The sequence below is a fragment of the Alosa sapidissima genome, chromosome 16, assembly GCF_018492685.1.
Source record: "Alosa sapidissima isolate fAloSap1 chromosome 16, fAloSap1.pri, whole genome shotgun sequence".
NCBI classification, from domain to species: Eukaryota; Metazoa; Chordata; class Actinopteri; order Clupeiformes; family Clupeidae; genus Alosa; species Alosa sapidissima.
Genome location: NC_055972.1, coordinates 16,308,875 through 16,327,438, shown reverse-complemented (window position 1 = coordinate 16,327,438; position 18,564 = coordinate 16,308,875). Strand labels below are relative to the sequence as shown.

At 46.6% G+C, this 18,564-nt stretch overlaps 1 protein-coding gene across 1 annotated transcript in view; it reads left to right on the top strand.

Moving 5' to 3' along the window:
* Positions 1-18,182, top strand: part of ndst2a (N-deacetylase/N-sulfotransferase (heparan glucosaminyl) 2a) — an 85,615-nt gene extending 67,433 nt beyond the window's left edge. Inside the window, exons 4-15 of the mRNA XM_042064900.1 lie at positions 2,597-2,684; positions 2,778-2,932; positions 5,916-6,101; positions 7,792-7,920; positions 8,458-8,640; positions 9,593-9,689; positions 10,591-10,714; positions 12,286-12,460; positions 12,858-13,028; positions 16,157-16,266; positions 16,617-16,719; positions 17,996-18,182. Of these exons, the coding sequence (XP_041920834.1) occupies positions 2,597-2,684; positions 2,778-2,932; positions 5,916-6,101; positions 7,792-7,920; positions 8,458-8,640; positions 9,593-9,689; positions 10,591-10,714; positions 12,286-12,460; positions 12,858-13,028; positions 16,157-16,266; positions 16,617-16,719; positions 17,996-18,121 (1,647 nt within the window). The 3' untranslated portion in view covers positions 18,122-18,182. The remainder of the gene's footprint in view (positions 1-2,596; positions 2,685-2,777; positions 2,933-5,915; positions 6,102-7,791; positions 7,921-8,457; positions 8,641-9,592; positions 9,690-10,590; positions 10,715-12,285; positions 12,461-12,857; positions 13,029-16,156; positions 16,267-16,616; positions 16,720-17,995) is intronic.
* Positions 18,183-18,564: the final 382 nt, after the last annotated feature.

The following is an 18,564-nucleotide window of genomic DNA, read 5'->3' as shown; positions in this document are numbered from 1 at the left end:
CTACGGCAGGAGACGTGCGCGCGTGTGTCACTCTGCGTAGGAGTGTGCATGTGTGCGTGACAGGTGCTGGCTGACTCACTTGTGGGCAGATGTTGAGGAGTGGCGCGCCGTGCCAGGCTGTAATATGGACCGTCTGATTGCACTGGCAGTGCCACAGAGCCGTTCTGCGCTGCGCTGTTGAGGCACCACGCAGAGCCTCATTGGTAGTCCGGCAGTGCGACTCGTGTTGAGCGATCGGTCAATTAAGTGCAATGAAGGTTTGTCCATCCATGCCAGAATGGATACCTCACTTGACTCGGGCATCTGGTGGGAAAGGATATGCCATTGTCACATGTCTTTAAACTCCTTGGCAGTACATCTGCTTGAACAGTTGTTTTAATACATTTGCATGAGCGGCAGCTGCTATAGGTGTTATGAGGATCAGTGCGAGGACAAAGGAAGCTTTACGGGAGTGTTCACACCCTGCGCTGTCAGTTCTACAAGCCTCCAACACAACCAAAGAAGACCGAATTGGTCCTGGCAGTTTTCTCTCCTTGGCCGTGTCCTCTCCTCTCCGCCCCTCCTCCTCCTGCTGTGTGTCTGGCTGGCGGCGGCTGTCTTCAGACGGGCAGGAGATTTGCCGTGGCTCTCGTGGCGGGCGAGCTGTCGGTCCGCAGCTCTGTGCAGATTAGATGCCCCGTGGGCGCGCTGGCACCACCAAACAACTTCTAAAAGAACTCGACCACAGCTAACTTTAGCTGGAGTGAAGTGGACATCAAGGACATGTCTGTGTGTGTCTGTGTGAGTCTGTGTGTGTGTGTGTGTGTTGTCCTTCGGCTTTTTCAGACACAGGTTAGACCACACTGGCATGGCAGAGGATGTTGCCATGGTAACACCGGTCAGTGTCTGACCCCTGTCCCGCAGCCCCCTTTCCCGCCCACCCTTCCCTTGAGGTAGTAGCTATTAGCAACAGCGGTTTGTTCACCCAGCCTATATTCCCATGTGGCCGTTACTATCTCCTCATCTCATTTCCTGCTTCTCTCTCTCTCTCTTCCTCCCTCTCTGTCTGTCCTTCCCTCCCTTTCACTCACCCATTCTCTCACACACGTTCTTACTCACTGCCACTCTCTCTATCCATCTTCTTGCATCTCTCCCTCCCTCCCTGTCCTGATTTTTCTCTCTTTCTCTTGGGCATATATATATATATATATATATATATATATATATATATATATATATATATATATATATATATATATATATATATATATATATATATATATATATATATATATATATATATGCCTATAAGAAAGAGAAAGACAAGACAACCAGTGATCTATAGATATATACACACACACACACACACACACACATCTATCAATGGTTGTCTTGTTCGCTCATCTCTCTCTCTGGCCATCCTCCACCCTCTCCTCCTTTTAGATATGTGGTTATTGAAGTCCTCTCAGCCCCTTTGTTTTTTTTAAGCGGCTGTTTAACCTAGAGAAACCACACCGTCTGTTGTGTGTGAGAGGACCTCGCTACAGTAGGTAAAAGGAGGGACTTAATTAGAAGCAGCTCTCTCGGAGGGAGCCGTCTCGCCCATCAGGCCCGCAGACGAGTGGAAAGGGCTTTAGCAGCCGTGTGTTTACAGTAGGCCATCAGGCATGTCTCATCTGTGCCTAACAGACTGTTGCCGGCCTCTGTGGAATCAAATCAGCGCAAGCTTTACACCAAATTGAAATGTATCGCGTTGCTATGCATTGAATGCTTTGCGGTGTGTGTGTGTGAGAGAGAGAGTGAGAGAGAGTATGTATCCCCCCCCCTCACCTGAAAACAAACATTGGATGAATAGACATTCAAGGACACCAGAAGCAGTCAGATCTCTGTGATTGCATCTCTTATCGAAAGGCGGTGTCTGGCAATCTATCTTCGCTCGTCTGTTCGTTCTCGCTCCCCCCCCACACACACACACACTCTCTTTCTCACTCGGGTTAGATCTCTCGTTCTGGCGCGGTGTAGATTTGTGACGGCGCGGCAGCTATCTCTCGTCCTCCGTGTTTGATTTGCGGCAGCAGCGCGGCTATCTCCCCTCCGCTCCGAGTTGATTTGTGGCTGCGCTTTCCCCTAATTCACTTATCAAAACCTGGCCTTTTAGCTGCAGCTGCAGCAGATCTCTCTGCATCAACCCCCATTTGATATCCCTGTACACACACCCACACACACACACACACACACACAGGCACTACCACACTCGTGCCTCCTTTTTTCAAGTAAAAGCTCTAGGGCTTTGCAGACTTGACCTATGTCTGACCCAGGTTATGGAATGAGAGGATTACTCCTGTGTACATTCAGCCATGCCCTTGATGCCCACAGTATGCTCTGACTCCCAATGCACAGGTGCCCGTTTTAGAGCCCATCCTGCCATGGGAGGGGATGTTATGTTGTGGTACGACCAAAAGGTGCTGGTCGTGATGAATGTAGTGTGATGTTAAATGTTGCTGCAGGAGAGATGTGGTTGTACAGTCAACATCAGAGTGTGTGATTGAATGATGAATTCATCTTAGTTTGTGTGTGTGTGTGTGTTTTTTTTAACTCTTCTGTTCTTCACTTCCAGGCCCTACTGAACACGCAAAACAAACTCCGAGCCTTGGTCCCAAACTTCACGTTCAACCTTGGCTTCTCCGGAAAGTTCTACCATGCTGGTAAGTAGCTTTTTCAGAGAGGCATTGTTGTCGTGTGTTCGTGGCGGGGGTTGGTTGTCATGGTGAGACTGACGCCAACGTGTGGGTTGTCAGGTACGGAGGAGGAGGACGAGGGCGACGACATGCTGCTGACGCACAGGAAGGAGTTCTGGTGGTTCCCACACATGTGGAGCCACATGCAGCCACACCTCTTCCACAACGTCAGCGTGTTGGCCGAGCAGATGCGCCTCAACATGCTCTTCGCACAGGTGAGACACCCCAACCCCCCCCCCCCCCCCAATCAGCCTCCAACGACACCCTGACACCTCTTCACCCGCACCCCTGAAGGGTGCCAGCCCTAAAGCACAACACCACCATCAAACATCCACACCGGCAGCCCCAGACTTCCAAGTCATGCTGCTACACAGCACTCCCTTAACTCCCTCCCACCCCAACCCTTCACCCATAGTGGCAGAGATGGCGTGTCCGTTCACTTGGACAGAAGTAAACGCAGCACTCTGAAAGTCGAGCCAGTCTTGTCTTTTGAGCTTATCAGTGAAGCATCAGGTTGTGTCACCCAGTAAGGCCTTATTTGTTGCTGGTCATAGTACATGGGAGACTTAGACTTTAGCGTTGTTTTAGCTTTAATCTTTAATTAGTGTGAAAAGGGAGGTGAGAGGGTTGTAAGAAGCATTTTCACACATTTTGAGAACAGTGGCTGTCATTTTAAAAGTTGAGTGAAGGTGGCACCTTGATGCCTGGTCTCCCTCATGGTCTCACAGTTTCTATAAAAGGCTGCTAGCTCTCAGGTGAAGTACAGTATCCTAATCACAGCATTTATCATCACAAAAAACTGAGAACTTGCACATAATTGCAACACAAAAAATAAAACGAATCTGACTAAATTTGGAATGGCACCTTGAGAAGCCTGATCCTTTCTGGTTCCAAAGTCTGTGTCGTCCTAAGCTTAAGTGAAGTTCTGTCCTTCCCAGCAGGCCGCTGACCAGAGGTCGGTGCCTCTGTCGTCTAGGCCAGCAGCTCTCGGGTGATAACGGTTATCTGGCAGCTGGGAGCGGCTGAGGTTGGAGTGTGTGTTTGTGTGTGTGTGTGTGTGTGTGAGCGCGGAGGGGGTGGGGGGAGATATTTGGCTGTGAGGGGTCTGGTCACTGGCCATTGAGATGATGCGTTATCTCATTTCCCCCGCTGCTGTTATTGACTTCCCCTCTCTGCTCCTGCCACTCACCGGAGCTGTTTGTTTTCTCCTCGTGATCGTATAGAGCTCTGCAATGACTGCGCTTCGTAATCTATAATCACAAATAGCCCGTTCGCTCTCCCTCTCTTTCACTCACTCTCTCTCTCGCTCTCACTCTCTCTCTTTTTCTCTCTCCCACTCATCTACCTTTCTATCTCTTTCTCATCTCACTCTTTCACCCCCCCTCTCTCTCTCCCCCTCCCTCAGTGTACATAGCCTTTCTCTGCTCTTGTTTCCCCTTGTCCTTGACCTTCCACTTGTGATGCACCTTGTAGAGGATGGGCAGAGGATAAGGAGGCCCCAGTTGGCTTGTTAAAACCCATCATACCTTGATGTAATGATAGTCTTTGGATTTTGCTGCTAGGTGTGTGTGTGTGTGTGTGTGTGTGTGTGTGTGTGTGTCAATGGTCATGAATACTAAGTAGCACACTCCTCTTCACTCCCACACACAAACATGTGTGACACATGGATACCCGCGGCAGAAGGGGGGGGGCTGCCTTCACTCCCCCATCATGGATTAATGAGCCTGCAAATGACTCTGCAGTGAGCAAGGGCAGCAGGCAAAACCCCTCTACCCCCTCCCCCCCTCAATTCAATCACACACACAGATACAGACATGCTTAGAAACACACACAGACCTATTTAATAGACACACACACACACACTTTCATCCCACCCTTTCAATCACACACACACACATACACACACATACGCTCACACACAGACATGGTTATAGACACACACACACACACACACACACATACTGAACACACATATACTTAATAGACATACACATACTCATTTCCCACTGCCTTAAACCATTAGCCCTGCCCTCCCTCTCGCCCACACACACCACCTTTACGCACTGATGTCCCTTGCAGCACTCATTTGCATCCAAATTCAAATCTTGCCTTCACCATCAGAATGTGATGAAATTCTTACATACACACACACACACACACACACACACACACACACGTGCAAGCATGCGCACACACACACACACACACACACACTTTCACTCATCCTTCCTCTAACAGCATGCGCTGGCACACAAATTGGGAAAGCAGCAAAAGCTGTTCATGGGAGGGAATGTTAGTGCTCCCTGGGGGCTAATAATGATTTCATAGCGCTCAGCCTATTGTGCTCCTGCGAGACACCTCAGGCCTGTGCTGCCCCCTGTTGGTTGGCCAGAGTCTGCATGTGGAGGAGTGAGATGCGAATGAGGTCTCCTCAGCACCTGATGAAGAATTATTTTTCCACGAGAAGGGAGTTGGCTAGCTGGGGGGGTGTGTGTGTGTGAGAGCGTGTTTCTCACTTCCATGTTGGTCTCATTTATCACTGTGCTATTAGCTGTTTCAACTGTGTGTGTGTGAGAGGGAAAAAGTGTGTGTGTGTGTGTTTTATGTTTCTGTGTATGAGTGTGCACCACACTGTGCCATAAATCCTTTCGCTAATGTGCTGTAATGCTGCTGGTTGTCACCATCTCTACTCCTTCTCTCGCCCTACCCCATCCCTCTCTCCTCTCCTCCTCTCTCTTCCCCTTTCGCCCTACCCCATCCCTCTCTCCTCTCGCCCTACCCCATCTCTCTCTCTTCCCCTTTCGCCCTACCCCATCCCTCTCTCCTCTCCTCCTCTCTACTCTAGCCGGGGCCTACTGGTTAGCGCTTCAGACTTGTAACCGGAGGGTTGCCGGTTCGAACCCCGACCAGTAGGCACGGCTGAAGTGCCCTTGAGCAAGGCACCCAACCCCTCACTGCTCCCCGAGCGCCGCTGTTGTTGCAGTCAGCTCACTGCGCCGGGATTAGCGTGTGCTTCACCTCACTGTGTGTTCACTGTGTGCTGTGTGTGTTTCACTAATTCACGGATTGGGATAAATGCAGAGACCAAATTTCCCTCATGGGATCAAAAGAATATGTATATTTACATACTCTTTACATTACAATTTACATTACTTACTCTTTCTTTCGCCCTGCCCCATCCCTTTCTCCTCTCCTCAGGAGCACGGCATCCCCACAGACATGGGCTATGCGGTGGCACCGCACCACTCTGGGGTCTACCCGGTGCACAGCCAGCTCTACGAGGCCTGGAAGGCCGTGTGGGGCATCAAAGTGACCAGTACTGAGGAGTACCCCCACCTGCGGCCAGCCAGGCACCGCCGCGGCTTCATCCACAACGGCATTCAGGTACACACATGCGCGCGCACACACACACACACACACACACACACACACACACACACACACACACACACTACAGATGCACGCACACTAGGGGTGTAACGGTACACAGAAGTCACGGTTCGGTTCATACCTCGGTTCGGACATCACGGTTCGGTACGAGTTCGGTACAATGGAGGGAAAAGCAAAACAAAAATGCAGAAAGCATTTTTTTTTTTTACATGTCTCAGGCTGTACCACCTAGTGTCATACAGTCTCTTCCCTGAGCTATCTGCAACAGCCTGAAGTGTGTAAGATGTAGGCTAAACAGTACAATAAGTACCCAGACTCCATCTGTAACTTGTAAACAAAATAAGACAATCAGCTATAAAACTGAAAATAGGTCTACACATTTCTGAAAGTGCAAATTACATAGAAAAATTATTTTTAAAAATCCACTAAAGCAAGACCTTCAACATCTGTATTTAGTTGTATATGGAAGGGTCTACAATTTGCCTCAATATTTTTTTTATTGTGTGTAAAGTAATAATCTAGCCTACTAACTGTGAAAATATCACACTATTTTGCCTTAAAAAAAAAAAAAACGAAATTGCTCCTTAAATTTCATAAACAGACTACAACTAGAAGTCACGTGACTTTGCCCTTTGACGTTAACTCAACGTAGCATGGTTTGTTTATTAGCCTGGTTAGCCTGGTCACTTTATTTTACTGTCTATGCACTTAACACTACCAGCTCCTCATGTGAGAAGTTACAAGTTACGCCAACATAAAGGTAATTACCACGCGATTTACATAGCCTTCTGTCAATACGAAATCATTTAATTTAAGCCATAGGTTTTGGCCCTATTTGTATGTGTATCCAAAGGCTGCTGAAGCGCAAGGTAAGTTTTTTCCCCTCGTTTCAGTGATTGGTAGCCTACATCATCTGGGTGATGGCTTCGAATATGTGTAGCATTTTTTCCACTCACATACCCAACAACTGCTGAACAACGCCGACACACAGTTTCATCTCATCCACCACTCTTTCGCCTGTACTAACGTTACTGTAACTGAAGTTCTCAAACTTGCGATCTTAAAGAGACCAGCGGATCCTCTAACTCTTGTGGGTCTGACTGACGGACTCGACCGACGACCTGACAAAAAAAAAAACATAGGCGCCAATCAGAGCTTCAGAGCTAAGGCGAGGCTACAGATTAGCGTTAGGTGTCGCTAAAGAACTCCCGTAACTCTCGCTACTTAACAGTAATTGATTAATCCGCACAGGAGTTTTATGTATTTTTATACCGTGTATTCTCCGTGTAAATTCATGCACCGAACCGTGACGCCCGTACCGTTTCGGTTCAATACGAATACATGAACCGTTACACCCCTAACGCGCACACACACACACACACGCGCGCGCAAATAAACATATACATACGTACGCTTACGCACAAATATTCATACATACACATTTGTGAAAGTATATGTATATGTGTGTGTGTGTGCCCTTGCATTATTGGAGAGAATATTGGCCAATACCAGCAAAGCAAAAGGAGTTAACACCACACAGACACAATAGTTCACTTCACTTCCCTTTTTACCCATAGTAACTTTTGATTTTTTCTGACTTCTGTCTTATTCATTCTCTCTCTCTCTCTCCCTCTCCCTCTCCCCCCCCCCCCCCCCCTCTCTCTCTCTCTCTCTCTGTCTACAGGTCCTCCCCAGGCAGACGTGTGGCCTCTTCACTCACACCATCTTCTATAATGAGTACCCCGGAGGCTCCAAGGAGCTGGACAAGAGCATCCGCGGCGGAGAGCTCTTCCTCACGGTCCTGCTCAACCCCGTGAGTCCTCACACACACACACACACTTTTTTTCCCCTCTCTCTTTCTCTTTCTCTTTTTTCTTTTTAGACACGTGTGTCCTTGGTGGCACTCCTTCTGCCCTATGGCAAGGGTTCTGTCTCATTCAAGCGAATGCTGTGAGATTCCTCCCATCGGCTTGTGTCAGGAGATTTAATAGCCACTGGTGATGAATCAGACTCACTACATATAGGCCTTTAGCAGAGACTTTTTTTTTTAGCTTCCTCTCCAAAGATGCTTGAAGGACAGAGAGGAGCACATTAATACATTTATCATTACTTGAGGTGCTTGGGGTATGAACAGATGGGACTAGGATTGCTTTTTTTTTACAGTCATAGTACAAGTACAATTCCTAGTGATCTACTTTTTGTAGAAAGAGTTCAACACTTACAGTCTGTCCTCTCTGTTTCTCCTCCTCTACCCCCCCCCCCCCCCCCACACACACACACACACTCACACTCACACACACACACACACACACACACACACACACACACACACGCGCACACACACACTCAGATCAGCATCTTTATGACCCACCTGTCCAACTACGGGAACGACCGGCTGGGCCTGTACACCTTTGAGTCGCTGGTGAAGTTCGTCCAGTGCTGGACCAACCTGCGGCTGGAGACGCTGCCCCCGGTGGAGCTCGCCCAGAAGTACTTCGACATGTCCCCCGAGGAGAGGGACCCGCTCTGGCAGGTGAGGCGGCCGCGTCCCCAACCTTCCCCCACCTGTGACACCTGTGACGTTATGAAATTGTCTGTAACGGTCCTAAGCTGGGCGCAGACGGTCTGCGATTCGCCATCGTCTCTGCCTCAAAACTTGACGTTGACTGAACTTGGTCGTGCAATGTGTGCCGTCTCCCATTCTTATTTAGCTGTTATTATTCTCTCTCGAAGTCCCTGAAGTTCATTAGCATTCCATGGTTTCTTGTCGCTACATCGCTGCTAGTCTCTTATTGTCTGAATGCAGCTTCAGTTTGAGGTGGAGATATTACCAGCTTGTTCTCAAGAACTGTAGGAACTGTATGTGCTACTTCTTACTCTTCAGATGTTCAATAATTATCAACTTGGCCACAAACTTTGGGTATTTGGAGTCAGTAGTATCGTATTATATAGAACATAAGACTGAATAGGAATGGAATTATGGACTGCTGGTCTCCTGGGTTTTTCCATCAGGTTGACTCCACTTGACTGGGTCTTTAGAGTAGTGTGGCTGATGGTAACGATAAGAGCAGATTAAAAATCACTGTAGGAAAGGCAGGCTCATGAATATGAAGTGAAGTGCCTTGGGCACCAAAGTAGTAACAATCAGACTAAATTGAATGCCTCTAGCTCTTTTTATCTCAAGATAATCTCAGCTGTACAACTCGAGAGCGAGAAAGAGAGGGGGCGCGAGAAAGATACGCTAATAGATTACATTTAAATCTCCACTTTCAGCTTTTTGGCATTTGATAATTAGGCATTTCTCTTAACCCAGTGGGTAGATTGTAGGTCAAAAAGGATTGTAACTGCCATTTGTAAAGGCTTATCTCTTGAGATGATTTTCAAATGTATGTGTTGTATGTAAGTGGACGCTCTTGACCTCTTTTGCCTCTGCATAACTCTGTGCTCATGACTGCGGCTCACTCGTCTATTATCCATCTCTCCAGAACCCCTGTCACGACAAGAGACACAAGGACATCTGGTCCAAGGAGAAGACCTGCGACCGGCTGCCCAAGTTCCTGGTGGTCGGGCCTCAGAAGACCGGTAGGACGACATCATCCATTTTATCCTCGGGCAAACAGTTCAAACTAGTCTGAAAGGGGTTGTTTAGCCTCTGCTCCTCTTGAGGATTAAAGCTGAAGAAGCTTGAAATGAATGACAGTGAGGAAATATGGAGATCTTTAGAAAAGTACAGGTCCCTATTCAGCCAGGTGAAATGAATACAGTGAGGAAATCTGAAGATCTTCAGAAAAGCACTGGTCCCAGTTCAGCCAGGTGCCTGTAAGCAGAAGTGCTGTGCATTGTGTGTGGTGCTGGTCAGATGGTCAATTGTGGTGGTCCCACTAGAACACCAATCATCAACATCAGCACACTCCATAGTGCCTGTCCAGTTAGTCCTACCCGGCTCTCTGTATTATTCACATAGCACATCAGCTAGTTTGTTTATCGAGCTGCAACGTAATTCATAAAGTTAAATATTTGAATCTCTTTCTCACTCTCTCAGCTGTGTAAATTTAAAAGGATTTGCTTTTAATGACTTTCTCTGCCTTATACGATAAACTCCTGCCTAATGCTACATCGTAGTCAGGAGGCTTATATTTGACAGTCCACACACATCATCTAGGTAACCTGGCTCTTGCTATTTAAAAAAATTGCCCTCATGCGTTACATTTGTACAATTCTTCCATTTGCTTTCTCATGCTTGTTCATTATTTACGTTGTATGTTCCCAGACTTTGTCCAGGTATTGTTAACGGCATTGGAGCTGGCAATAGTGAATAACAGGGCATTCTCAGGTTACCAATCCAACAGAGCTATGGGAACTCCTCCACTGTTAACAATACCTGGCAATAGTTAATAACACAGCATCCTCCCCTCTCCTCTCCTCTTCTGTCATCCCCTCTTCCTTCCTCCCCCTCTTCCTCTCCTCCATTGTGCGTTCTCAGGCACCACGGCGCTGCACTCGTTCCTGACGCTCCACCCAGCCATCACCGGCAGCTTCCCCAGCCCCGTCACCTACGAGGAGATCCAGTTCTTCAACGGCAACAACTACCACAACGGCATCGACTGGTAACGCCAACCCTAGCCCTCTCCTTCTCACACATGCACAGTAGTTTATGTGCTAGTCAATATACAATGTGTGCTATGTGGTAGTGCTGTGTTATGTAAGGGATAATGTATAGGACACCGGTCATTATCGGAAAATAAGTCCCGCTAGGGGCGAACAGGACCCCGACACGCCAGCGGAGGGGTCTTGCTTCGTCTCGAAGGGACTTATTTTCCGATAATGACCGGTGTTCTATACATTATCTGGCTTATTACACGGCTACTTGCCTAAACGAAAAATTAAGCACCACATGATATGACACTTTGGTTTCATCGTGGCTTTTGCTGAGAAACAAATAGTTGCAACACACGCTGAACTTAAACATTCTTTAGAACACAGCTGATCAACCACCTGCTTTCATTTTTGAATGATGTTCCATTGCAAGGCGTGACCAGACTACGTGCGGAGTGATATGAAAGTCATTTGTCCCCAGGGCCATTGAACTGTTCAATGCTCCACTTAAAGCAACACCAAAGAACTTTCCCTCTGTTGCACGCACGCTATTTGTTTATCCAGCACCGGCTTTGCAAATAACGATGTCCACAGACAAGGTAGAATATTTTGCATGATTTATAAAAGTACGATGTATTGCGACATCAGATGCAAGTCAAATTTGTAGTTTCTTATGTCTCATTCCATCGAACTACAGATCCGCTACCCGATCTGGCAAACTTACATAGTGCGGTTATAGCCGATAGAGGGCCGCGAAGCGAATGCAGAATTGCCGTTCACCCTTTTACGAGTTGATGAACCACTGAAACGATTTTGGAAACATTATTTTAAGGTACAAAAAACTCTTTGGTGTTTCTTTAAGGGAAGAAGAGAGATAGACTTCTCTTCATAGTCTGTCTGCCTCTTCACCCCCTCCATGTTTGGATACTGTCTGTCCACTAGCCACTTTTTACCACTGTCTTTCTGCCTCACTGTTTGCGTGCTATATTAGCACATATGCATAACCCCTCCCTCCATGCCACAGCCGAACTGTGGCCACACTTATACCTTTTCTTAAAATAGTTTTATATAGATAGATAGATCTATCTATCTATGAATAACAAGGTCAAAACCCATTTTCCTTGACAGTGGTCTGTTATCAAAAAATAGCAGAACACCAAACGTTGGGAAGGCCTATTCAAGTGAATGGAGCATTCTGCAGCATTATGAAAAGCCGTGTAATAACATAAGTTAATTGTTAAGCACAAGAAATATATTTTATTATACAAATCAATACTTATTACTTTATTCATACAGACAAGAATACATACTCAAACAGTGGTAATCAAAGACGTGCATATTGACGCTCACCCAGACAGACCAGCTTTGTTCAAACCTCTTTTATGGTTTGTGCAATATAGTAATTGGTCTTTTGTCTGTACTCACTCACTCGCGCACACACACTCACACACAAGCACACGCACGCACACACACACTGTCTCTTTCTTTCCTCTCTCTCTCTCTCTCTCTCTCTCTCCTGTCTTTTTCTCACTCTCATCTATCCGTCTTCCTCTCTCATTTCTGACATTCCTTGTCTCTTCAGGTACATGGACTTCTTCCCTTTCCCCTCCAATGTCAGCACAGACTTCATGTTTGAAAAAAGTGCCAACTACTTCGACAGTGAGGCGACTCCCAAGCGCACAGCCGCCCTTCTTCCTCGGGTCAAAGTCCTGGCCGTCCTCATCAACCCGGCCGACCGTGCCTACTCCTGGTACCAGGTAGGTGCCATTCCCCTGGACCCCCTGGAGGTCAAACAGCTATTGTGTACCAGCCTCATCAGACACATTAGTCTTTCTGCAGATGAGCTGCCTTTGGTGTCAGGGTTTCCGTGCGATTTATTTAGGAGTCTATTATCATCACTTTTATTGCTGTTTGCTTCTGGTTTACTTCAGCTTCGCCTGCAGTCTCTTTTATCGCAAGCAATTTACAGTGCAGTGTAAGCATGTTCCCTTCTGTTAGCATTTCTGCATGGCTTAGCAAGCATCGCTAGGAGCTGGCGGCTAATTATCTTTCTGTGACACAAAGCAGTGTTTCAAGACCGTGAAACTATATATTTTTTTTTTATTAATTCAGTCGTGTGTGTGTGTGTGTGTGTGTGTGCCTGTGTGCCTCCAGCATCAGAGGGCTCATCAGGACCCTGCGGCCCTAAACCACACCTTCCCTCAGGTGGTGATGGCGCCTCCCTCTTCGCCCCCTGAGCTGCTCACCCTCCAGAACCGATGTCTCAAGCCTGGAGAGTACGCCACACACCTTGAACGCTGGCTGCTGCACTACCCCTCCCGCCAGGTACCCACACACACACACACACACACACACACACAAGCCTTGGGAGTACACCCTACACCTAGAGCACTGGCGATTACAATATCTGTCCCACAAACGCGCGCACACACAAACAAGCCAGTGGTTACCAAACTATTCATCTTTCCAAGTAGGACCATGTGTGCCAATAAATTCACCTTGAAACCTGGTTCTTCCCCTATTAAGGTTTTGCACCTACGTCATAATGTCATGTGACCGTTTGTTTACAACTAGAGTGGTAGGCAAGAATGGTAGGCAAGGCACTGCAGAGAGTGGTAGGCAAGCCTACAACAGTCGGGTTGCATAGGCTACACATAGTTACAAATAGCTTCAAAATTGAAATTTTAATATCAAATATTGACCGGGATGCCGACCACTTGTGTAGGCCCTAACAGTTGGTTTTACAATAAGAAGCAAAAGGGCTACGAACGACCGTTTAGCCTACCTATCCTGGTGATTGTGGAGGATGATCATTAACAGCTGTGAAGTCTTTTATTCTCAAGATAGCCTACTGTCTACGAAGACGTAGGCTAAAATACAAATCTACAGTCATCCAAAAATTAATTGCCAGAGATAGGCTATGAAGGGATAAAGTGCAGCATTTTAAACATGGCAAGATTATTTTTACCGGAACAGTTTGTTCTAATTTGTCTCGTGAAATTCGTGCTTGTGGACATCAATCACCTATCTTCTGTCCTTCTATTTCAAGTTATCATGAGTGTCATTTGATTATATAATCACAACAAATGCTGATAAATGAAAACAGAATAGGCTTATGTGCTATAGGCTAACGTTACAGGTCACTTAGGCTAACTCCCGTATGTCAAAATAAACTGATTTGATCCTAATTGTTTAGCGATCACACACAACAACTTAACACAGCAACCTCAAACACCACTGTTGAACCTAGGCTACTGCTTCAGTCATGTAAGAAATAAGCAGTTTATGAATTATCTTTACCCGTTTAATCAAGTCCACATGACCAAAATAACAACATATTTAAAGGCAGAGCTAGCATAACAGCCTAACTAATAAAAAGTTTCATACAATTAATGAACTTTATCACTCACATTCTTAGTTTTTCTGGGTGGTTATATATCCATGCAGATCGTCTTCGAATAAGCCATCGCTGTTATGTTATATGATATAATATGTTACAGGATTCATGACTAACGCCATTAATGTTATGCTGACTGACGCTGGCTATAACCGTAGCCTAGGCTACCGTTTTAACGTCTGCTGAGTCTACTGCCTACCAAAACCTGTCGCTGTTCAGTTGAAGTTAAATGATCAAATATTGTTTGATTTTGTGTCAGCTTTCAGAAGGAAGACATGTTCCTTTCTGGTCAAATTTCACAGCTTCTAAGAAAGGCTATCGTCTTCGTGTAAACTGAGTTTTGAACAGAGAAAAAAAGTTAGGGTCCGTGTAACGCTTTGCAGTGCTATGTTCTATTTGCAGAATTCACATGAAAAAATATAAAAATAGGCTTAAAAATCCGTTATCCATTCTTTAGGACGGCACAGTAAATGGGTTATTGTTGCTTATTTTGATTTTCAATTGAGCACAGTTACGGTTTTCTGTTCAGAAGTTAAAAATTGAAATGATGCGTCAATTTTCTAATTTTCCTTTTTTGCCCTTGTGATTGGACTGAACCACGAACACCGGGGGGAGAACACCATCTAGCTGGGCCAGGCTAGATGGTGGAAGGGAGCGCCGCCTGAAGTTGTTTGTGATTTTGACTCATTACTTTAGAGATTAATGACAAACTTTTTGGGAGAAGGCACGTTAAACATAACTTTCAGCCTATGTTGAACATATCTACAGTAGCCTATATTTGAATACCATAGCCATGCCATAGCAAATAATTACCCAAAGCAGAATGTCATCGACGTCAGTCTTGGCTATACCGGGCTATACAGGCTACCCCGAGCACTGTTTGACATGGTATTTTTGCTTATTTAACGCTTTACGCTAGACTAGGTTTCATTAGGCTAAACGAAGACACAACGGTGAGCCTAATTTATCCGTTTATCCATTTATTAATTTCAACAGCAAATAGCCTACATTGGCCTGTAGGCTACTAGAGCTCACGTAGGCCTACTCATAAGTGTCAGGACGCAGCAATGTCTCCCTCTGCATCTGAAGTTCTGATCTCGAGCTGACATTATCAATCGCTTGGCACCTTGATGCAAGCGGAACTGTGTTTGATAGCCCTCCATCTCTACATCTATTTTTTACAGTCTATGCTCTACATCCGCTGATAAAATGTGATCACCAACACCGCGCGCCAATATCTATCAGGTCACCAACCCCTACGCGTGGTTCAGCCCAACAAAAACAGTAAAAAAAAAAGGGGCCAAAATCCAATATTAACTGAATTTTACTTTTGTTTCCAATCCAGTTTCTGTTTTCTTTATCTTGCGTGACTAATGACACATTTAGAAAATAGCAGCAATTATCTATTTGCTGACCAGTTAAAACAAATTGAAAATTGGATTATTGAACACATTTTTTATTTGGACCCGATGGATGGAACAAATAGAACAAAGCACTGCAAAGCGTTACACGGACCAGTTAGGCTACCATTAGGCTAGAAGCTACATGCGGGTTCTCCCATAACGTTATCGATACAGATCAATGCACCAAATCAGGGCGATTTTAGCGAAACAACGTTCCTGTGATAGGCTATCAAATATTGAACAATGGGATAACGTTTCATCATCACCGTTATTGATGCCTGAAATGTTGACATTGCTGAAATAAAGAGATGTAGTCTACTGAGAGGCAGCTGCAGACAACGATGTTCAATGGGTTCAACTTGTCCCTTGCCTACCAGCTGGATGTAAACAAAGCTATAGAACCTAGAATACGTCACATGAAAAACGTTAATAACTGTGCACATGCACAACCACACAGACGCACACACTACTTGTCACTCATCACCAAAATCACTTGGTGCATGAAATATACAGACACATATGCATTCATTGAGAACAGCGCATGTAACACACACGCGCACACACACACACACACACACACAGAATCAGTCAATCGATTGCATTGGACACTGCATGAGAAGCGTACAGTAACTTGCACTGGCTGGTTTGTGCAGCTGCATATAGTGGACGGATCCCTGCTGCGCTCCAACCCTGTGCTGGTGATGGACGGCATCCAGAGGTTCCTGGGAGTCACCCCCATCTTCAACTACACACAGGCCCTCCTGTAAGTAGCACACACACACACACACACACACACACACACACATACAGTACACACTCTCTGTCAGTCAACACATTTCACTCAGTTGCTGTATTATAGCACCCAGGCTTACTTTGCCAGTCCGCTGCACATAAATGCATTACACAGAGAATGCACAAAACACCATACTTATTAACCTGCATCTCCAACACATCAGAAAGCACTTTCACATAAAATAACCACATTTGCTCTAGTGGGCAAAGTTGCAGAGCACACATCCTTGATCTCTCACACCTATACTCACTGATGTATCCTGTGTGTGTGTGTGTGTGTGTGTGTGTGTGTGTGTGTGTGTGTGTGTGTGTGTGTGTTAGGTTCGATGAGAACAAAGGCTTCTGGTGCCAGAGGATAGAGGGAGGTCGTCCAAAGTGTCTAGGAAAAAGTAAAGGCAGGAAATATCCAGAAATGGCCCCTGAGGTATGTCGCCCAAGTGCACATTACATACACACACACACACACACACACACATACTGACCCACACACACAATCTTTCATTCCAGACCCCTTTGGCAAGGACGATCTAGCAAGGCGCCATTGCCGAGCTCCCACTGTTCACTCACTCACACACTCACGTGATGTGCTCAGCCTATGGGGCCACCCACAGGCCGACATCCTCCTCCTCCTCCTCCTCCTCCTCCTCCTCCTCCTCTTCTTTATCTTTCTCTTCTCTTTCTTCCCTCGGACTCCAACTTTCCCTGGACCATGCCCTTCTGCTCTCAATCAGTGTCTGTCTGGCTCTTTCCTTTCCCCCTCTCCTACACGCTCTCTCTCTCTCTCTCTCTCTCTCTCTCTCTCTCTCTCTCTCTCTTTCTCTTTGTCTCCATCTCTCCTATCCTACTATCCTATTTCATCATTTCCTGTGGTGTTGCAGGGTAATCTGGTCCTCCTGACTAGTGCTCTTTAATTGAATGGTTCTTTGGTGCTGTTGGCTTGCCAGAGGGCATTCGTCTCCACTGACTCCTGCAGCCTGTTTGAGCTGCCGTCTGGATGTCTTCATCAAAATCCAGCGCTCCACACTGATGCGTAGACGAGTTTTTGTCTGTCTGCTCTCTTGCTTGTTGTCTTCACTCTGCGGTCGATAGCAAATCTGTCCTAAAGTGGGGAAAACACAATGTATGATGCAATATATACTCAATATACACTAGCCTGGGTGTTCCCATGCTGCCTTGCGCGCGATTTGATTCACGCTGCTAAGGCAGCCTGGAGACGATGGAGCAAATTTTCGCCTGAGATAGGGAACCAATCACAGAACAGGGGGGAAAGCAAGACGATGATGAGCTATGCACAGACGCATTTGATAGACATCTGTGGCACCCAATAAACGGATCTGGGCATTTTTTTCAAATACGAGAAAATGAACGTTTGGTTCCCAGACCACGTCTCATTGAGAAGTGGTGGCGCTAGCCAGGCTAAATATACACAGCATAAACACAGTACGGTGCATGTGTGTATTTATACGCATACATAGAGAGAGAGAGATTCTTGTGTGTGTACAGAAACATATTGCGAATGATAATCTTGCTTTGATTACTTGACTAGGCATGTAGGAGAAAGTTACTTAACAACATATAACTTTGTAGCATGTTATGATCTCTGTATGTTTTAAGTTAAAATTGACTGGTATTTAGCAACATGTACTGATCTCTCTCTCTGTGTGTGTCTGTGTGTGCGTCTGTGTGTGCCCCCTCTCCAGACGCGTGCCTTCCTGACGGAGTACTACCGTGAGCACAACCTGGCGTTGCTGCGGCTGATGAACCGTCTGGGCCAGGCGCTGCCCACCTGGCTACGAGGGGAGCTGCAGAGCACCAGCTGGACCTGAGACCAACCCCCCCCCCCCCCCCCCACACACACACACACACACACACACACACACACACACCCACATCCACATCAGCCCCTCGACCCCAACTGCTCCCCCTATTGGTCGGGCTGGGGGTGGAGAGACAGGAGCATGTGGAGGTGAGGGATGGTGCTGTCCCCAATCCTCAAGCCCTGGACATCATTTGACCGGCCTCCACCGATGAACTACTTGAGTGTGTGTGTGTGTGTGTGTCGACATCAAGTGGACTGCACAAATAAGCCTTGGTGCTCATGTGTGCACACACTCACGCACCCCCCCCCCCCCCCCCAGCCTCTCTCCCTCTCTCTGGCCCAGCGCTGAGAGCGTGGACTCGTACGCAGGAGTGGAGGACCCAGAGGAGCTGGGGAGGAACTCTTCATCATGTGGATGTGTGTTGAGGATTCCGGAGAATGGGGGGGATG